The following is a 22,425-nucleotide window of genomic DNA, read 5'->3' as shown; positions in this document are numbered from 1 at the left end:
TGTTGTTATATTCCCAAAATGAGTGCTTAGTACCCTGGGGAAAATTCATGCAGTAAGTGCAAAAAGTATCAGGATAGTAAGATATAGAGTATGGCATCAACTTTATTTTTTTCTATTATATGATAATATTTTAGAAAATGTCTGCAAGGAAATGGACTAAAACAACAGTGGTTACTTCAGTGTGGCTGAATTATAGGAGATTTTGTTTCTTTATTCTTTATTTCCTATAATCAGCTTATATTATTCAGAATGTTACAGTAAGCACATATTACAATACAATGCCATTCCAAAGATAAGCATGTATTACTCAGAGAAAGAAATTAGTTGCTTTTGGAAAAAAGTAATGGTTCTTAGCCAGAAAATAGGAGTTTTATGAGGGAAATTATATGCTGCAATGTTATTCCTGTTCAGGGGGTTGTCAGAATGTGTTTTTCCCATTATGTCCCAGTTAGATTTAAGAACATAATTTTTCGTTTTCAATTGGCACTTTATATGCTGAACTAGACTGAATGAATCTGAATGTTTTTTAATTATAGAATTTTTAGCAATTAAGCCTTTTTTTGCACAATTAGTCACTTCTACTGGTAGAAATAACAAATTCAGTAAACCAGAGTACAGTAGTAGTTTGACATTGGTTATTTCACCCAGGAAAAGGGTTTCAAATTTCAGACCCTGTTACTGTTGATGTATTTTTAACTTTTTATATTTCTAGTTTTTCTACAATTTTCTAGATTTCCGAAAGTAAGGAATGATAAAATACAGTGTACTTACAAAGAGAAATATGTGGGAAATTACTGAAATTTGGTTAAGATCAACTGAGATTTGTAGACAAAATTCGCTTTGGATTTAGATTGTCTTTCTGCCATTTATAGCAAAGTTATTTTTGTAAATAGCAATGTGCTCAAATCTTTACTTGAAGATTAGCGTGACTATGAAGTTTCTAAATGTGTAGCAGCATTATAAATGTTAACTAGACTTGTCTTTTTGACCCTCCTCCAGCCCAGGACGATGTCTGGAGAACTTCCGCTGAACATCAACATCAAGGAACCTCGATGGGATCAAAGCACATTTGTGGGACGAGCCAATCATTTCTTCACTGTAACTGATCCCAGGAATATTTTGTTAACCAACGAACAACTAGAGAATGCAAGAAAAATAATACATGATTACAGGTAACATTAATGACTGTGCTTTTTGGCTTATGATATTAATAGATTGTCACGTTAGCCTATTGTCTTTAAACCTTCACTGAGTGATTTTACCACTTTTTTTTGCAATGGAATCCTTTCTACAAAACAAAGAAAAAATGTGGGAAATAGGAAGACTTGTTTTATCCCCCATTTCTGACCCTCAATACAGATATCAAGAGTTCACAGTAATCTGAAAATTAGGCAACCCTCCAACTCCTAGGTACTAAGCTGTGAGGTCCCTGTTTCCCAGCACCCTGCCTCCTACTCCACCGCAGCCGCCCCCTGCATCTGCAGCCGCCCCCTGCATCCACAGCCGCCCCCTGCATCCACAGCCACGCCCTGCATCCACAGCCACGCCCTGCATCCACAGCCGCCCCCTACGTCCACAGCCGCCCCCTGCGTCCACAGCCAGCCCCTGCATCCACAGCCACCCCCTGCATCCACAGCCAGCCCCTGCATCCACAGCCACCCCCTGCATCCACAGCCATGCCCTGCATCCACAGCCGCCCCCTGCATCCACGGCCACCCCAGGCATCCACAGCCAGCCCCTGCATCCACAGCCACCCCCTGCATCCACAGCCGCCCCCTGCATCCACAGCCACTCCAGGCATCTTTCTGTCTCTGTATGGAAACAGCATCATGCAGAAAGCAAGTTGCCAAGAATTAGGGTGAGTTGGTTGCTTCTGAGATGAAGCCCCGCTGAATAGGCCCCACAGGCAGGAGCTGAGATGGGAGGACGCTGGTGGCAGTGCCTGTGGGGATTCGTAGGTTTGGGATGCACTCCATCAGTTCAGAAGGCCAGGCAGGAGGTGAGAGAAGAGAGAGACTCTAAGGCAGTGGTCACAGATTTCTCAATAAAAGACCAGATAAGAAATATCTCAGGCTTTGTGGACCACCAACAGTTTCTGTCACATATTTTTTGTTTCTGTTTTACAATCCTTCAAAGCTGTAAAACCACCCTTAGCTAGTGGGGCCTAGAAGCCATGGACAGTAGTGTGCTGACTCCCGCTCTGTGGAAAGTCAGCCAGAAGCTGCGAGCTGGATTAGCGGGGGCAGATAGTACGTGCAAGACAGGTGTCTGATGGGCACGTGGGTAGTTGCGGGGGAACCAAGGGCAATTTATAAACTTTGTTGTGGAACGCCGAGATGGCCATATCTTACCATGTGCCAACGTGCATGAAGAGGGAATGCCCAATCAAAACAACAGAGCATCAAGGAGCCTTCGGAGACAGTGCTGAGGACAAGGCAGACAGACAGCAGAAGCCCAGGTCAGGAGCTCAGGAGAGTAACTTCTGTGAATCTGGAACAAAAGCCATAGAAAGAGGAGAGGTTGAGATGAATAGACAAGCGGAAAAGAAGACGTGAAGAAGATTGCAAAGAACTAAAACTGTTAAGAGCGAAATTCAGATCTTCGCTGGCGGCAGTGGGAGAGAACTAACTCGGCAGAAACCACACGGAGAGGAAGCAGAGGCAGAGATGCCAGAAGAAGGCGGAGACGCTCTCCAAGCATGGAGATCAGAGGCTGACAAACTCTTCCTGCAAAGGGCCAGCTGGTAAACATTTGAGGCCTTGCAGGCCATATGGTCTCTGTTGCATATTCTTTTCTTTTTGTTGTTGTCTTTTCTTTTACAACCCTTTGAAAATGTAAAAACCACTCTTAGCTCACAGGCCGTGGGCTGTGGCTTGTTATCTCCTGATATAGATGAAAAGGTGAGAGGTGTGAAAAAAATCCTGTTTAAGGGGAATAGCGAATGGAGAGTGCAGAAGTCACTAACTGTTGCTTATACAGGAGAAACTAAGAAAATGCAAAAGAAGTGATATTAAGTAAATAAAGAAAGGAATTTGCCTCCGGTGAGTAAAAATATGTCTGCAGATTAAAGAGACTCACCGTTTCAACCAAAGGGATCCACGCCTGCAATTTTTTTTATTTTCTTTTTTCTACAAAGAAACTTTAAAAAATTTCATAAGCATCCAAGAACAGGAAAAAAGTTACTAAAAAAGAATAAATGACAGAGGGGCTCAGTCTTGTCATCTGTACACTGAATCCAGAAGACGCGGGGCAGTGTGTGCAGAGTGTCAGGAGAAAGCACTGTGACCCAGGAATTTTATACCAGATGGTCTTTATTTACAAAGGCAACAGAAAAATATGCAACATCAGAAATAAATTCCTCATAAATCCCTCCTGAGTTCAGGAGATGAAGCAAAATTGAGTTCAAAAATAAGAAATCCATAATACATGATGATTCCTCAAACAATTAAAAATAGAATTACCATATGACTCAGCCATTCTACTTCTGGATATATACACAAAAGAATAGAAAGCAGGGTCTTGAACAGATATTTGTACACTCGTGCTCATAGCAGCATTATTCACAACAGCCAAAAGGTGGAAGCAACCCAGTGTCAATGGATGGATGAATAGATAAAATGTGGTATATACATACAATGGAATACTACTCAGCCTTTAAAAAGGAAGAAATTCTGGGGCCAGCCCAGTGGCGCAGTGGTTAAGTTCGCACGTTCTACTTTGGCAGCCTGGGGTTTGCCGGTTCTGATCCCAGGCACGGACATAGCACCGCTTGGCAAGCCATGCTGTGGCAGGCGTCCCACATATAAAATAGAGGAAGACAGGCACAGATGTTAGCCCAGGGCCAGTCTTCCTCAGCAAAAAGAGGAGGATTAGCAGCAGATGTTAGCTCAAGGCTAACCATCCTCAAATTAAAAAAAAAAAAAAAAGGAAGAAATTCTGACACATGCTAAAATATGGATAAACCTTGAAGACATCTTGCTAAGTGAAATAAGCCCGTCACAAAAGGACAAATTATTGTATGATTCCATTTATATAAGGTCCCTAGAGTAGTCAAATTCATAAAGACAGAAAGGAGAATGGTGGTTGCTAGGGCCTACGGGGCAGGGAATCAGGTGTTAGTATTTAATGGGTAACACTAGTTTCATTGGGGAAGATGAAAAAGTTCTAGAGATGGATGGTGGTGATACATGTTGCACAATAATGTGAGTGTACTTAATGCCGCAGAACTGTGTATTTAAAAATGGTTAAGATGGCAAATTTTATATTACCTATATTTTACCACAATAAAAAAAGAAAAAATAAGAAAGCCATAATATAAACAGACTAGCAATGAAATTGAAACCTGTTAAAATAGAAACAATTGTTGTATTTCTAGTTATACATTTTATAAGCCAAAAGCAATAAAAAATGTTTGTAAAAGATAGTGATATTTATCCAAATCTAAAGCCCTAGATTGTAATATCAAAAAAGAAGAAGAAAGTGGAAGAGTTCAAAGTATACCAAACATCTTGTTTTAAATAGGAGGTAAACTCAAAAATATACATGGTTTTAGTCTTTACTGTGCTAGAGAAACGCGTTATAGAATGGCTTGGAGAGCCTTAATGGTAACTACTAGTCAAGTGAAACCTTAGTATATATCTTCTAAAACCCCAGAGGCTCTATAAAAGCAAAGACAATGCAATCAATGTAACTAAAACTAAAACCAAAGAACTGACATAGAAGCCTTAAATGCCACATAAAATGAGATGGAGCAGGCCAGAGAGCTTAGTAACAATATATGTAAAAAGGATAAAATCAGACTTTAAAAGTGAGTGAAAACACTTAAAAAGCCCAATAATGACATGACATCCCAGTTGGAAGGCATGAGGGTTTCCGGCCACATGACAATTGCATATGTGAGGTCGTTGCTCGTGGGAAAATGCAATGCATTCTTCCAAGAGCCTCTGAGGGCCTCACCTCCTTCCCTCTTCACCTTTCAAGGCATATAAACCCCTAAAGTCTGTGTGGTAAGCTGCCCAGGCCTGCTCCAACTGGGGGTTTAGGGGGATTTGTTGTGGTTTGATGCTGCTTTTGTATATGTCAGCTTATATATATATGTATAATCTGTATTATATAATATGTATATAATATTATATATTATAAACAAAATAATCATGTAATATATGTTCATCAGTAAAACCAATTGCTGAATTAAGGGGTAAGAAATACCCCAGAGTTCCCCTCCTCCCCAGCAAGAGACATGTTCGCCATGGGCTTTCAGGGGAGGGAGCTCAAAGTGCCAGTTGGGGTCAGAGAGATGCTAGGTCATGTTGCACCTGCAGGAAGTGTGTATACCAACCCACAGTTCCAGTGGGACACCAACAATGCTATTTCACTATGAACCCTAAAGGAGGTAATAAAAATAGCTAATATTCCAAAGCAAGGCAAAGGTAACTGCAAATAAAAAGGAAGCTGTATGAAAATCAGACAGAATACAATTCAGAACAAATAGATCAAAAAATTTTGATGTTGATAAAGTGAACATGGAACAGACAGCATTCACGAGCCAGTTAATGTTGCATCAAAATAGACAAAGAAAAGACTGTTAGAAACACAAATAGAACTAGATTAAACCAATAATCGTAGGAAATCCTAACACGTCTTTCTCACTCTTTGCTAGATCGTCTAATCAATCACATCAGAATTATTAAATACTTTCCTGTAACTGTACAAAAGAAAAACCAAAGGTAAAATTAAAAAGTAAAAACAATGAGGAAATTAACATGAAAACTTAAGGGATTGTGCCAAAATTGTACTCGGAGGGGAAGTTTATAGTTTTACGTGTCTCTATTATTAAACAACAAAGACTGACAATAAATGAACGAGAATTCGGCTTGAGAAATTAAAGAACAACACAAAATAACAAAAGAAAATAGCAGACACTGCTTAGTGCATACCGTGTGCTGCTACAGCTTGAAGCACGTTGCGTTTGTTAATTCAATCCACACAACAGCCCTTGAGGTAGATGCCGTTGTTCGCTCCCTTTTTCAGATGAAAGAACTAAGGTTTAACTATCTCAGGGTCCTGACACCAGTAAGTGGTGGAGCCAGGATAGGAACCCGGACAGGCTGACTCCAGAGCTCATGCTTGAACCACTGCAGATACTGCTTTTCAAGGAAAGCGGAGGGGAGTTAATATTTTTTACCAGTCAGAAATTAACTAATAGAATTGAAAAATAAATGTAAGAAGTAGTTCTTTGATAAACCCAGTAAATAAGTAATAAGCCCCTAAACACGTTGAATCAATACAAAATAAATAAAACCCCAAGTTTGTAACAAGAGGAATAAGAAAGTTACCTAAAAGAGAAATAGAAATGTAAAAATAAAGATTACTGGGGCTGGCCCCATGGCCTACTGGTTAAATTTGGCACCCTCCACTTCAGTGGCCAGGGTGTAGTTCCTGGGCATGGACCTACGCGCTCGTCAGCAGCTGTGCTGTGGTGGCAACCAACATACAAAATAGAGGAAGATTGACACAGATGTTAGTTCAGGGTAGATCCTCTTGAGCAAACAGATAGAAATAAGTAATAAATAAATAAAGACTGCTATTTAGCTTTTTGCTAAAAATTTTGGAAATCTTGGTGAAATATATCACCTTCTGTGAATATACAAATTACCAAAATTGACTCAGTCCAGAGAAGGCAAGGAAAGAGAAAAAAGGAACAAGGAAGAGATGAGACAAATAGAAAACAAATAGCAACATGGTAAAAAAAAAAAAAAAGCTTTCTACAAAAATCTCTGAGGCCAGTTGGCTTTACAGGTAAAAGGAATAATTTCTTCATGGGAAGAAATAATACCAGTTCTATCACAAACTCTCTCAGAAAACAGAACAGAGGGGAACACTTCCCCATTCATTTTGTTATGTTCTTTTTTTTTTTTTTTTTTTACTGGGGAGATTCACCCTCAGCTAACATCTGTGCCAGTCTTCCTCTTTTTGCTTGAGGAAGATTCGCCCTGAGCTAACATCTGTGCCAGTCTTCCTCTGTTTTGTATGTGGGACGTTGACAAACGGTGTAGGTCCATGCCCAGGAACAAAACCCAGGCTGCTGGAATGGAGCGTGCCAAACTTAACCACTAGGCCTCAGGACAGACCCTCCGCATTCATTTTATGAAACCACAAATACCCCGATAACAAAAGCAGACAAAGGATTACAGGAAAAAAAAATAGAGATCAATATCCCTCATAAATATAAACACAGAAGTCTTCAACAAAACCCAACAAATTAAATCTAGCCGTATACAAAAAGGATAATACTCAGAATAAGCAGATTCCAAGTGAGGTTATAACAAGAATGCAAGATTGTTTTACATTAGAAAACCACTCTATCAGTAGAGTAAAACAGAAAGCCATATGATCATCTCAGTAGATGCAGAAAAACAGACAAAATCCAGCATCCATTCATGATGAAACTCTCAGCAGATTAGGAATAAAAGGGATACAGTACATCCACAAAAAACCTACAACGAACATCAAACTTAATGGTGAAAAAATGGAAACTTTTCTCCTAAGATCAGGAACAAGGCAAGGATTTCAGCTCTCGCTAGTTCTATTCAGCATTGTGGTGGGTCCTAGCTAATGCAATAAGAGAAAAGGGTAACAGCAATAAATGATACACAGGTAGGAAAGGAAGAACTAAAACTCTCTTAATTCACTGAAAACATGATGTACTGTCATGCATCACTTCTCAGTATGGATACCTAGACTGTGCGGTACTGATCTCATGGGAACACATCATCTATGTGGTTCATCATTGACCAAAACATCATTATACAGCACATGACTGTATATAGAAAGAACCTACCAAAAAAAAAAAATGCAACTAGAGTAAGTGTGTTTAACATAGTCACACGATATAAGATCAATAACAAAAATCAATTATACATCTATGTAGTAACATTTAACAACTGGAAATTGAAATTTTAAAAATAATACTATTTTCAGTAGCAACAAAAATATTAAATACTTGGAGATCACTTTAACAAAATATGTTAAATACACCAAAATACATAAAAAAAAATTACAGAGAGAAATCAAAGAAGACAATAAATGAACTGAGAATTCTGCTTAAGAAATTCAAGAACAAGACAAAATAATAAAAAGAAAATACGAACACTGCCTAGCACTTACCTGTGTACTGCTGCTGCTTGAAGCAATTTAAATGGAGAGACATGCCATGTTCATGGATTGGAAGACTCAATATTGTTAAGATGTCATCTCTTCCCAAATTGATCTAGAGATGCAGCATAATTACCTAAATCCCAGGAGGTTTTTTGTGGAAATTGACAAACTAATCCTAAAATTTATATGGGAATACAAAAGACATAGAATATTCAAGACAATTTTGAAAAAGAGCAAGTTGAAGGACTTATACTATCTGATTTCAAGACTTACTATAAAGCTCTAGTAATCAAGACAGTATAGCATTGCTGTAAGGATAGACATATAGATTAATGGAACAGAATAGAGAATCCTGAGATAGACTCAAACATAAAAAGTCAATTGATTTTATATAAAGGTGCCAAGATAATTCAATAGAAGAAGGATATTCTGTTCAGTGAAAGGTCCTGGCAAAATTGGGTATTCATATAAAAAATGAATGTTCATCCTTACTTCACAACTTAAAGCAAAATTCAACTCGAAATGAATGACAGACCTAAGTATACAAGCTAACAGTATAAAACTTCTAGAAGAAAGCAAGAGGAAATCTTTTTGACTTTGGGATAGGCAAAGATATCTTAGATAGGACATAAGCATGAAGAATAAAGGGAAAAATATGTCTTTCCACTTCAGAAGACACTATTTAGGAACAAAAATGCAAATCAGAGACTGAAAGAAAATATTTGCAAAACTTATATCTCATAAAGGACTTGTGTCCAGAAGTTATAAAGAACTCTTAATTCCAACCCAATTGTTTTAAATGGTCAAAAGATTTGAGAAGAAGTTGTGACAACGCTTCACCAAAGGAAATATAGGAATAGGAAGTAAGCATATGACAAGATACTCAACGTCATTCATTGCTGGGGAAGTGCAAATTAAAACCACAATGAGATACCACTTCGTACTTACTAGTATGGCGAGAGAGAGAATTGATAAATAACTGTAGTTCATTCATGGAATGGAATGCTACTCAGTGATTAACCAACTATTGATACAACAAGAAAGATGCATCTCAAAGCGTTATGCAGGGCGGAAGAAGCCAGACGCAAACTACTCCTCACTGTATGATTCCATGTATGTGCAGTTCTCAAGGAGGCAATACTGAAGTGCTAGAAAGCACATCACTGGTTGCCAGGAGGTGGGAGAATGACTCTGAGGGGGCCTGAGGGAACTTTTGAGGAGATGGAATGTTCTGTACCATGATGCTGGAGGTGGTTACGCCACTGTGTACATTTTTCAAAGCTCTTCAAATGGCACACTTAAAATAGGTGACTTTGATTATATTTCAATTACACCTTCATAAAACTGATTTCGTTATTTAAAATGTTATGGGAGTATAGAACACAAGGAGATGCTTCCCAATTCTTTTGCAGCCCTGATACTACAGAAGGCAAAAGGACACAGAAAGAAAACAATGGTCCATCTTCCAAATTAAGAATGCAAAAATCCAAAATAAAATACTAGAGCATCAAATCCAACCTTATGTTAAAACATGAATGAGTAGGATTTATTCCAAGAATAAAAAGATGATTTAATTTTAGGACATCTATCAATGTCCTTTATCACATCAAAGTAGAAAAAAACCCTTCTTAACAGATGCCCAAAAGAAGGTAAAATTCCATCTATTTCTCAGAAAATAATTAATGAGCTGGGAATAACGCGCAGTACTTTAGTATGATAAAGAACACATAGCCCGAGTTAGCAGCCAGCATCACACTGAATAGTGACACTTCTTGAAAACAGTTCTGCAGAGAAATCATCCTATGGAATATTTGCCCCAAAAAAAGAAGATGATGGTTTTAGTAGTGAAGTTTGGGAAAGTTTACATCGCACCTTTGAGGATGTCACATCCCATTAACTTTTTTTTAAGATTCCAGGAAGTCCTGCAGTAAGGAAAGTTGTTTAATCCATTTTCCCAGACTTAGGTACGGGCCCTTTCTTTTTTCCCATAACGTCTATCAACATCCGAGAGAACGCTCCCCTAAAGATGTTGCCCCGAGAGCCTTCTCGTTAAATCCAGCAGCCGCCCAGGGTTGCCCTTACCTTCACTATTATGTAACGTTGTTCTGGAAGCCCTAACCAGTTCAGTAAAACAGAAAAAGAAATGAGATGGAGAGATACTGAAAAGATGAGAATTTTTTTTTTTTTTTGCACATGATGATATGCTCAACAATCAACTGGGAAACAAATGGAACAAATAAGGACCTATGAGGGGGCTGCTTATAAGACGCAAAAAGTCAGTAGTTTCCTATACACCAGCAATAACCAATTAGATGATATTTTTTAATCTCATTCATAAGAATGATAAATATGTGTATAAAATATCCTGGAATAAACTTACCTGGAATTGTGAAACAGTGACAAGACCACTAGGGGTCATTAAAAGAAGCCTTTGAGTAACTGCAGAAATGTAGTAGAGCTGGATGAAAAGTCTTAATTTGTAGAGATGTCACTTCTCTCCGGATTAATAGTTTCTGTCAAAATACAATGTGATCACCCATAAAATTGCCAAATAATTCCAAGGTTTATCTAGAGGAATAAATTAGTGTGACTAAGGCATTTTTGAAAAAGAAAGAGTAATGAATGAGGGGCCATTCTTCTCCCAGATGCTAGAACGAACTGTCAAATTAAAATGGTGGGCGTTGGCCACCGGAAGATGCAGACCACGGGAACACTATAGAAGGTCCAGAAGTCCAGCCTGGCGTTCACCAAATCCCAAGTGGTGATGAATATAGCGTTTAAATCTTAGCGTTGGAGTGGCAGACCAGCCAAGCGGAAAGGAAAGTTAAGCAAATTTCATGTTTTCGTATCTTAAGATACATTCCAAATAGATTAAAAAGTTAAGTGACAAAGAAAACCATTTTGAAAATGCAAGAAAGTATAGGTGAACATTTGTATAATCTTGAAATGGGTCAGACCTTTCTAGACAGAAACTTCATTTGTTCCCACCTCACCACATGAAAATAAAGGTTTTCGAGACAGCTGATAACACTAACTAAATTATCTGCAGTGTATAATATATATACAAGTTACCTAAATAGTAATGATGCTGCTGCTGATGATGATAGAAAAGACATACTCAAGTAGAGAAAAAGGATAAAAGACATATTTACAGTTTTCATGTTTTATGCAGCCTTTGTCTCAGCAAATGTACTCATTTCTTTCTAAGTAATCTTGGATGTGGGGAAAGATTTATTTATGAGGATATTCACTTTCTCATCCTTTACAAATGGGAAAGATTAGAAGCAATTCAAACGTCCAGCAGTAGGGAATCGGGATCATAGACTGTTTCACGGTCGTCCAGTGGAGTCCTGGGCAGCATTTAAAAGGATGATAGGTCGAGTTTCCTGGGGCTGCCAGAACAAATTACCACGAACTAGGGGGCTGAAAACAGTAGGAATTTATTCTCAGTTCCAGAGCTGGAAGTCCGACATCCCGGTGTCGACAGGGCCATGCACGCTCCCTCTATCAGCTCCAGGGGACACTGCTTCCTTGCCTCCTCCAGCTTCTGGTGGCTCTAGGTGTTCCTTGGCTTGTAGCTGCATCACTCCACTCTCTGCTCTGTCATCACGTGGCCTTCTTTGTGTGGCTGCACAGGCCATCTTAGAAGGGCACCAAGTCTTGGCTTTAGGGCACATGCTAATCCAGCATGACCTCATCTTAACTAATTACATCTGCAAAGACCCTATTCCAAATAAGGTCATATTCTGAGGTTCCAAGTGGATGTGAATTTTGGCGGGACACTATTCAACCTGGTGTAGATGATATAGAAGAATATGTAAAAATGTAGAGAAACGTTTACAAGATATTATTGAATAAAAAGGGTGGTTATGAAGTAGCAGATTTGGTGCGATACCTTTAAATAAACACATTGTGTATGTAGATCCTAGCAGAGAGTGACAGTGTGTTCACCAGAAGATTCCCAGGGGTGATGAGAAGGTCAAGGCTTGAATGATTTTAGTTGCTCTAATGAATTTCTGTATTTTCTAAATTTCTAGCAATGAATATGTGTTTCTTTGATAAGGAGAAAAAATAATAAGCCTTTCTAATCTAGGTTGTCCAACTATAGGTTTAAAAATGGATTACTATTCCTGAGTGCCACACCTTTAGTCGAATCAGTTAAAAATATTTGAGTTTGCAAAGTGCAAAATACATTTATAAATATGTCATTTAAAACAAAGAAGATTTCAATGTTGAATACTTCCCTATCATATAAGTCTTTGTTTTTCCAAATTGCAGCTAATTTGAGATATATGGGTTTGAAGTGTTCATTTTAAGTGTTTATTGCTGTTTTTGTTATTAAAATTTCACGGGCTTTGTGATAATTAGCTGTGTCCGCCATCCAGGCACAGTTGTCTAAGGTGAGTGTGAACTTGAGAACCTTCTAGCTGTGTGTGTCTCGAGCGCTGTGAGATATTTGAAATGAACAACTGCCGTGTTTGTTGTTGTCCTAGACAAGGAATTGTTCCTCCAGGTCTTACAGAAAACGAATTATGGAGGGCAAAGTACATCTACGATTCTGCTTTTCATCCTGACACTGGCGAGAAGATGATTTTGATAGGAAGAATGTCAGCCCAGGTGCCAATGAACATGACCATCACAGGCTGTATGATGACATTTTATAGGTAAGTTAAGGAAATGTAACGATTCTCTTTATATGACAGAAGCTTAAACTACGTTTTTGTATGTAAATAGTTACATTGAAATAAATGTCATTTCATGTTACCATTTTGTATAAATGTTGTATCTCTGGGCCTTGTTGACGTTTTCCCTCTGCTGGATAGTATTCTCTTTCTTGTTCAAACAGAAGTTGAATTTTTCCTTAAATCTTAGACCCAAAAGAAAATGAGATGGAAAAAGAAAATAAAGAGAGTCTCTAAACAAATTCTCTTTTTAATCCATCCCGATGATAAAGGTGTAAGCGTAGGTGCGGGTGTAGATGTGGAAATAGACACTTAGACTTGTACGTGCAGTGAGGGGATCAGGACTATTTAGCCTACAAAGGGCTTCTTTTTTCCCCCAAGAGAAGGGGCCTGACATTTATTGAGCGCTTACTCTATGCCAGGCTTTCTACAAAATTAAGTTTGCAAAATTGAGTGAGGTAATGTCATCCTCACTGTAGCCCTCCAAGCTTGGTGTTACCCACATCTAACAAATGAAGAAACGGAATCACAAGGACAAAAATCTTTCTAGCCGCACGGATCCTAAGCCTTTGACCCAGAAGGCACAGCCTTTGTCTCAGAGTTCTCCCCTCTCCAGCCCTCCGCCCTCCAGTTACCGGGGTTCCCACTTTCCGTTCTGCACAGCGGCCGGGCCCCGAGCGATGGTGGGTGTGTGATGGGCTGCTCTGTTGCAGGACCACGCCGGCTGTGCTGTTCTGGCAGTGGATTAACCAGTCCTTCAACGCCGTGGTCAATTACACCAACAGAAGTGGAGACGCGCCCCTCACTGTAAAGTAAGACTGTAAGATGTAGCCATCCTCTTCGCTCTCCAGCCTTCGTTTGATTCAGTGGTGATGCTCTCCTGTTTAGGTGGCCCAGGGTTCACCGGCTCAGATCCTGGGCACAGACCTACACACCACTCATCAGGCCATGCTGTGGTAGCATCCCACATAGAAGAACCAGAATGACTTACAACTAGGATATACAACTATGTACGGGGGGTTTAGGAAGGACCAAAAAAAAGGAGGAAGATTGGCAACAGTTGTTAGCTCAGGGCCAATCTTCCTCACCAAAAAAAAAAAAAGTATATTTGGACAAATTGTTTATATTGTTCAGACTATTATGGAGCATATTTTAGTGCTTCTTTTCTTCCCTTTCTAGCAAGATAACTGTTTTCTCCAGCCTCCCTTCTAGGCACTCCTAGTGCTGTTAGTGGTGCTGGTGGGAGCATAGCTCTCCCACACCTCAGCTCCTTCTCCCTGCAGAACACACAGCAGGCAGTTCAGATATACCCTGAACCTGGGGACAGATACCAAGTCAAAATAGGGGATCAACAATGTGGTCTCTGCAGAAATCAAGACAGCTTTTTTTAGATCGGATTTGTCTTTAAAATAGGTCATCTTTGGAGCTAAAAAGAAAGAAAATGGGCTTAAAATTTTGCCTCCTGTAAAAGAAATTTTAGACAGGCTTAAGTGATTAGTTAACCAGAGCTTTCAGCACAACTTGTGTAACACTTCGAAGTGCTTTCTTTTTTGTGTTATCACTTTAAATTGCATCTGACAGTCTGTATTCTTCTACTGTCGTCACCTGGAATGAAGGATTTGGAAATCTGCAGCCAGCAGTGTTACCACCCCTTCCTTTCGTCCATTCTTGAATTAAAATTTATTTTAAAATAAGGTAGACTTTCTTGGGCTTAATTGTATTTTGAAGGTGAAACTTTGAGGATTTTTATACACTAAGATGTAATTTTAAGAATGGCAGCATTGTATTTTTACTTTCAATAAATGAGAAGTTTTTTTTTGAGGAAGATTAGCCCTGAGCTACCATCTGCTGCCAATCCTCCTCTTTTTGCTGAGGAAGACTGGCCCTGAGCTAACATCCGTGCCCATCTTCCTCTACTTTATACATGGGACGCCTGCCACAGCATAGCTTGTCAAGCGGTGCCATGTCCACACCCGGGATCCGAACCGTTAAACCCTGGGCCCCTGAAGCGGAACATGCGAACTTAACCCCTGTGCCACCGGGCTGGCCCGAGAAATGTTTTTGATTTAAGCAAACATACTAGAAGCATTTGGCCCAGTGTGTGTTTCTTTACGTTTGTGGGTTTCTGCACACTCACAGCTCCCTTCCTTTCTTTCCCCTGCACGTCCATATGTTCTCTGTCTGCTTGTTTTGGGTCCTAGTCAGGTTACATGTGAAGAAGCACATTTGTTGTGGGTCTACTTGCTTTTTCTCTGGATTTCTCTACTTGTAGAGTAATAATGAGTATTATTTTGTGGCATCTCCATTCTCCATTCTTAATCATGCTCTTTCACATTTCCCTCTCATTTCTTCAAAAAATGTTGTCTCTGAGTTTCCTGACACGCAGTCGTTTATGCACTGTTCTCTTTCTTCTCAGTGAATTGGGAACGGCTTATGTTTCTGCAACAACGGGTGCTGTGGCAACAGCTCTAGGACTCAATGCATTGACCAAGGTACTTGGATTTTTATTCCCATAGTATAGCTTCTTAATTTGTCCTCACCTGCCGGGCTCTAAGTCTCTCTATTATTTCTCAAAATAGCTCAAGTCTTGGTACTTTTTTATTATAGTCATTATCTTCAACTGTATATTTTAATTATATCTTCCAGTAAGCTTGGGAAGGGGTGTCACCGGTAAGATCTGCCAAGCCCCTGGTCTCTTCCTGACACTGTGCTTTAAGTGCTAAATTCAATGCTAAGTGCTCACCCTCAGAACCCCCCCTCTGAAGAGGTGGGGGAGCCAGCATCTGAACTCAGACTTTGGGACTCCAGAGCCCCCTCCTCCGACAACCACACTAAGCTCTCAGAATGTTCTAGAAGTCTGCATTGTCCCAGTGTGCCCATGCTGGAAATATGAAAATATCTCTAGGAAACAAGTTTTGAAAGTTCTCTTGGCCTGAGTTTCTGTACAAACAGGACTCTGCATTTTTAGCAATTTTCAAGAAGAAACAAGTATTTCCATCCAATACTGCAGGGAAAGTCACACAACACTCTTGGACTCTCGTTTCTGCAGCACGTCTCACCACTCATCGGACGTTTTGTTCCCTTTGCTGCGGTGGCTGCTGCTAATTGCATTAATATTCCATTAATGAGACAAAGGTAAGACTAACGTGCACTCTTAGGACTTGTGCTTGACACTGGAATCTCTTGTAATAATTAGCTTTGTTGAAACTCTTAAAAAATTATTTTAATATTTACAGATGAAATTATATGAGATCTGAAATTTGCTTCAAAATAATCTGGCGTTGGGGGCGAGGATGGCTCCATTGATGAAACAAGCTTAGCCGGGAGTTGTTAATTGTTGAAGCAGGCTGATGAGTACCTGAGGGTTTAGAATAGTCTTTCTACTTCTGTATAATAAAAAGTTAAAAAAATATATCTCACACTTACATTTAGTTGTGCTAGGGCTGGGCAGAGAAAGTCTACGCAAAGAAAGTTTATTCTCTAAAAAAGGTTCTTTTTCACCCTAGAATTTTTGGGGGAGATTTAAAATAATCTATATCTTTGAAAGTACTTTATAGAACGGCAAAAATTAAAGGAGAAGAAAGAATGAGAAAAAGCATTTAGGAGTGGATAACGAAAAACGGGGTAACGCTAGGAGCTCTCCTTCTGGTGTTAGTGTAGTTAGCAAACGTCAGAAGTGCCGCGACCTATGACGCCCTTGTCAGTGTAGTCAGTTGGCTTACTAACGCTCCGTACTGTGTCTGTCTCATTTGAAGACTTGCTCAGATTTGCACATCAGCATAGAAATTAGCCTTTCCTTTATGTTAGCGTTCGCCCTTTGAGTCATATTTTTCTTAAAACTGCTATACCTTTTTTACAAAGTTTATTAGTGTTATTTTACTTTTGTGCCTATCACACGAGATTAAACTTGTCCGTGCTATTTAAAGTAGACTTATTAGTGCCGCAAATGACACTTGAGCAGGTTTTTGGATCAGTAGGGACCTGACCTTTCACAACATAAGCGCTGTTTCCAGCCATTGCACACCGGGATCTGTGAACGCCTGTGTGCCGTTTGCTCCATAGGGAACTCAAAGTTGGCATTCCTGTCACCGATGAAAATGGGAACCGCCTGGGCGAGTCGGCAAATGCTGCCAAACAAGCCATCGCACAGGTAGTCATCTCCAGGATTCTCATGGCAGCCCCAGGCATGGGTTAGTAGAACTTTATCCTCCCCTCATTTATTCCATAAACATAGATTGAGCGAGCGTTTCTGCATCTTTGAACCAAAGAAAAAGTCATTCCCCTTGGTGGAATTTACTTTCTAGAGGAGGAGGCCGAGAATCAACAAAATAAGTAAGTGAAATATATATGTGAGATGATGATGAAGCCTGAGGGGAAAAGGAGGAACGGGGGTCTTGGGTGGAAGTAGACGGGATGGCCAGGAAGGAGTGCTGGGCAGAGGGGGAGGGAGCTGCGTGGCCCGGGGGCAGATTCTAGCAGTTAGAACAGCAGGAGGGGGGGCGCCTGCCTGGTGTGTCAGAAGCATTGCAACATGGCAGGTATGGCTGGAGTAGAAAGAGGGAGACGGGAGCAGGAGAATGGAGTGAGCGAGGCCCCAGAGGGCAGAACATGGATGGCCCGCAGGCCTTTGGAGCCCTGGCTTTTAATCTGAGGGGTAGGAAGCCATAGAGGGTTTTGAAGGGGAGTGGCATCATTCATGTGTCCACGACTCCAGGGTAGGCTGGTCGGGACGCTGTCGCAGTGCTCCAAGCAAGCGATGACGGCAGGTTGGACCAGGGCAGTCATAGTAGAGGTGATGAGAACTTGAAGGGAAAGAATTTGATCTTTGTAAATCTTGCAAAGAAACTTCCCGAAGTTCTTGAATAGGAATTTCTCCTGAAAATGTATTTGTATCAATTGGAAACCCTTAAAACACAGAGCAAGTTGGGTCGGCTAGAGCAGCCATGAACAAACTGTGCACCAGGTTCCTACTCAGTTCCGTCCTTAGGGCTTGGCAGCAACATGACCAACAGCAGAAAATCTACATTGTGTTTTCTCCTCTGGGAATCACCGGTCCACTCCCAAGGCTTCTTAGAGCTCTCCTCAGGCCAGGGGCCTAGAGAAGCTTCTCAGACTTACTCAGGACCTGGAGGGCTGGGAGTTACAGTGCCCTTTGCAGAAAAAATAGAAATTAGTGCGTTTAATTTCCTCATCTAAACTGTATGCAAACAGCACTTGGCTGTTAACTGAGCTCTCAACAGAAGCATACGTAATCAGCCACTCTCAAGTTTTCCCACTACTTGTTGTTGGCTTTAAATTCCTTTCATCGCTGTGAATGCTCATCAGCAGACAAGTAGGAGTGGGCAACAAAGTTGAAAAAGAGGGCATGAAGGAAAGCTTTGATGACCGTCATATTCACCTTCCAGCTCATGGGGGTTATCTGACTGAAGCCCCATTAACTGATGTAACGAGGTGCACTGTGGAAACCACAGTCGTGAAATGTAGGCCAGGGGTCCCCCGAGCCACTGACCTGCCAGGAGGTGGCGGGGACGCCCGACACGCCTGCGGAGCCCAGATTTCCAGATTTGCCAAAATCCAGCTTCTCCGCTGGGCTTGCTTTTGGTTTTGTACTTTCCCATTTTGAAGTATGAGTCTCCGCTTTGGAGTTCAGCCAGCCCAACAAATCCATTTCCTCTGGCTTAGATAATAATCTAGCCCCCAGAGGAAGAACATAGTTTTTCTATCCCAGTGAAAAAGGTGATTGACATATTGGAGTTATGGATGTCACCATTTAGTCTGATAAAAACTGTGAGTAAATCATCTAACACTGCCCAATGTTTTACGAGTGTTATTACATCCAATCATCCTGTCCAGTTTGGGCCAATTCTCCCCCTGTTATGGATGAGGAAAGCAGAAAACTAAGGCTCAGAGAAGTGAGGTAACTTTTCCAGGAGCACCAGCTAGCCAGTGGTCTGCCTGAGTCAAGGCAGCAATCTTTATGCTGCTTTATACGCGTGGAATGGACACCCAGGGGAGGTTGGGTTTGTCTTATTAGTACGGGGGTAGAGGTCCTCATGTTTGTATTGTTACATATTTAATGTTAAATATAAAGTTCTCTTCAAGATTATAAAATTTTTTGCCTGGCAAAGAGCATTACATTATTTTTCAAAAATCTAGAGAATGGGAATAGTGGATTTTTTCTTAAATACTAAAGTAGTTTCAAGAATTATTGCAATTGGCTTCACTCTGCTAGTGTGAAAATAGCCAGAAAGTGACTTAAGCCTTTTGTGAAATTGTTGGGGGAAAAAAATGTGAGCTAAAAATAGATATTAAGTGAAGATTTAAGTAGATCTATTTTTACTTCCAGCTATCCCTCCATTTATCATGAACACTTTGGAAAAGAAAGCCTTTCTAAAGGTAAGCCCCAATTCTGTTGATCATTGTCTCACTCTTTCAATTCACTTTCAGACTTCAAACTATACAGATATTTCCTCCTACATAAGTACTGAGTAAAGAATTCGGGGGCTGGTTACATTTGCTCACTTATGCAAATAAAAAGATGTTTCCAGAAACATTTTGTTTCTAATCTCAGATAGTTGAAAAAGCTCTCATAAATGCAGACTGCTCCCCACTTCTGTTGAGAAGTTGTCCCGCAGGTACATGCTTAGCTTAGTCATCAACTGGATGCTTCGCTAGCTAACAATGAAGAGGTGGTGTGAATTTGGAATTCCATGTTTATAACTCTCTATACATACTATCAGAAATGAAGAAATAATATGGAGTAGTAGCTTCATGGAACACTGAATTTAGTATCCTGATGTATTTTTCTTTGGTGATCTTATCTAATGATTCATTAATCTAGCAGCTGCCTCCCCTCAAGGTCTAAAAATATTACAGGATGAATTTGTAACCAAGGAATGTCCATGCACTGTATACATTCTTTCTGCATTGCTTTTTGTAGTTTCCATGATTTAATACAATAGTATTTATCCTTCACGTTAGTTTTCCAATTCTTGTAACAAGTAGGAGACAGTGGCGTAGGGTGACTCATTGGGCTCATGCTGTTTGGGAAGTGACACCATTAGATCTGCCAGGAGAAATGGGTCAGGCTCCTCGCTGGAGGGGCAGCTGTGTTGTGGTGAAGACCACAGCTCCCTTGGAGTGAATTGTTTTCAGTCTTAGAACCGTGCCATCGATGGGACACTAGAGCTTTGAAAAAAGGACATAGTTCTCAGACCAAGCCCTTCCTGAATGATTTCAGTGATTGAGAAAATTCTAAATGTCAACAGGTGTGTTCATGAAGCTGTAACCCTCCCTGTGGGCCGCAGATGGAAAACTAAGGCCAACACTAAGTCAACACTTCCTAAACACTCTTAGTACAATCACATTTTTCGAAAAATAAGCTAAGAAGTTTGCTATGAAGAAACAGTGCTGTCGAGCATCTCATTTGACTGACACACCCAGGTTGTTACGTGTTAATGCACCAACCCCGTGGGAGTGAAAAGGGCCCCTCTCTGCAGCGCCCCCTCCTATTGTCTCTTGGAAACGTTAGGAATCTGGAAGCCTCACATTCCATGAGCTTCCTCCTGTTGCAGTCTTACACAACACTATGAAGTGTTAGGTAGAGCGTCACAGTGGCTCTGCATTGACCGAATGGTCCCAGTGCTCCTTGTCCTCATAGGGAATCCAGAGACCCCTGGGCTACCCCAGGAAGCTACACCCTCAAAAACCCTCTGAGTCTCCATCCATCTCCTTTGTGGGTTTTTGACAGCCTTCGTTGTAAGATTAAGCAGAAATACAAAGCAGTTACGTGTATTTAAGCGGTAAAGCTATTAGTGTGGACCAACATGTAACTGTGCCTTGTTTTACATGTTACCTACTTCGTAGCTCTTGTTCTGATGATTCTTGAAAAAGTTTTCCAAAGTCATTTTCTGCTGCAAGGTTTCGAAAAGATACATCTAACCTCCGCCTCCCACTGAATTTAAGCAAAAGCAGGTTTTTTAAAGCAAGACCAGATTTCTGGGTAGGTACAGGGCTTGGAAACCGTCATCTTACCATGTTAGTTTGTCTGACGTGAAAGTGACAGCTTTTACGAAAGAAGAGAAGTAACAGGTTTTGCGAAAGAAGAGGGGTAAATGCGGATCATTGCACCCATAGGATAGCAGGGTTCCAATTGCGTGAATTTGCAGGTGACTGTGAAAGCAGTGGGGAGGCCGCATGCCCACTGTGGAGGCTTCCCCATTCCTTTCTCTCTGCCTCTCAGAGCCACCCAGCGCCCAGGTAGCAGAGGGGTCCAGCAGCTGGGCTCTGGAGCAGAGGCTCTGAATCTTGCCTCTTGCCACTGCTGCTGGGACGTTTTTCTGTGGTGTCTAGCTCCAGCCTGTGGATGTTGGGCACACTCTGGCTGCTAACATGTGTCCTGATCATGGCTTGGGATTCCAGAAATTCTCTAAGAAAGTCTACAATTGTACCTACATTAACGCTGAAAAGTTAGGTCACCGGGGAAAACTTGATTCTCCCGATTCAGGCGTTCCTTCGAACTCCTGGGGGCTCAGTGCTGTTGGCAGAGTTGCCGCAGTTACTCTAATCTCTCAGTGACAAACACTGAATAGAAGACATAGTTGGTCACACTGCATAATTTTCTTGCTGTGACAGACAGAAATTGCTATAGACACAGCCTGGCATTTTCTTACATGAAGGAACCAGCAAATGATACAAGCGGTTAGCTACCATTGCCACACTCTCCTAGGCTTTTTCACAATAATAAGTGAATACATCTTTTGTTTTCCTTCCTCGTGTTAGTTTGCGGTTTTTAGCTTTGCTTGATACCGTACCCTTCAGTAATAATTTGGAGATGTGCCATCTTGCTTCCCTTTCCCAAAGAAGCCCTCTGCCTGCCCCGGCCCACCCCCCCAGAGCCAGAAGGGGCCACTGGCTGTAGAACCTCCGTGACAAGGTTGGGAGGAAGGATCAGAGTAGCTGGTGCGTGAGTCCGAGTGCCTCGCTAGCTGCAGGGGGTCTGGCTGGAGCTATACTCCACAGCTCAGTGGAGGATGTTGCTTTGAAAACGTAGCAGCTAAATGTTGTTGAGCTCCTCATACACACGTACCACTCCCAAGTTCGTGGTTGCCGTTACACTGAAATACGGCATTCTGCCCATGTGGAGAAGACCGTAAGACTTAATTGATAGTGTAGCCATTACAAAAACATAGGCAGAGTCGGCTTATATTAACTTCCATATGTTTCCATCTCCAAAGCATTTTCACGTGCTATTTTGAAAGGCAGGCTTTCCCGAGCGCCCTTACAAAGTCCCGGAGACGGTCCTCGGTGGCTCAGAATGTCCACGTGGGTGGCGTCTGCCTCGGTCGGCTCGGCTCTCTGGTTGTTCCCATAGCTCTGGAGGCCACATGTGCCTCTGCAAGGATGTAATTATCTGGGCTTTTACCTTGGGCGTGACCCAACTCGTCTGCAAACACAAGGCCGATTGAACATTCTTGGCTTTTTAAGTGGGGAGCCTGGGGAGCTTTCGGCATGACTCATCCTTCCCCTCCGCCTTATCTTTGCCCAAGTGCAGTGCTGGAAGAAAGCAGCAGCTGCAGGCAGGTGG

General features: G+C 41.1%; 1 protein-coding gene across 37 annotated transcripts in view; it reads left to right on the top strand.

Moving 5' to 3' along the window:
* The window catches only part of SFXN1 (sideroflexin 1), a 45,608-nt gene that overhangs the window by 13,056 nt on the left and 10,127 nt on the right, over positions 1-22,425 (top strand). For 24 of the 37 annotated variants that reach the window (XR_011425457.1, XR_011425463.1, XR_002799513.2 and 21 more), the window contains 7 exons: positions 1,000-1,172; positions 12,651-12,821; positions 13,553-13,651; positions 15,256-15,331; positions 15,889-15,974; positions 16,902-17,029; positions 19,186-19,235. Coding sequence is in view for 24 of the 37 variants with exons in the window: in XM_023617202.2 (XP_023472970.1) it covers positions 1,009-1,172; positions 12,651-12,821; positions 13,553-13,651; positions 15,256-15,331; positions 15,889-15,974; positions 16,902-17,029; positions 19,186-19,235 (774 nt within the window). In the remaining 13 variants the exon portion in view is untranslated. The remainder of the gene's footprint in view (positions 1-999; positions 1,173-12,650; positions 12,822-13,552; positions 13,652-15,255; positions 15,332-15,888; positions 15,975-16,901; positions 17,030-19,185; positions 19,236-22,425) is intronic. The other 13 variants (XR_011425466.1, XR_011425465.1, XR_011425467.1 and 10 more) reach the window with 1 other exon arrangement.

The sequence above is a fragment of the Equus caballus genome, chromosome 14 (assembly GCF_041296265.1).
Source record: "Equus caballus isolate H_3958 breed thoroughbred chromosome 14, TB-T2T, whole genome shotgun sequence".
Taxonomy (NCBI): domain Eukaryota; kingdom Metazoa; phylum Chordata; class Mammalia; order Perissodactyla; family Equidae; genus Equus; species Equus caballus.
Note: the sequence above shows the minus strand (reverse complement) of the source record. Positions and strands in the feature narration are given on the sequence as shown.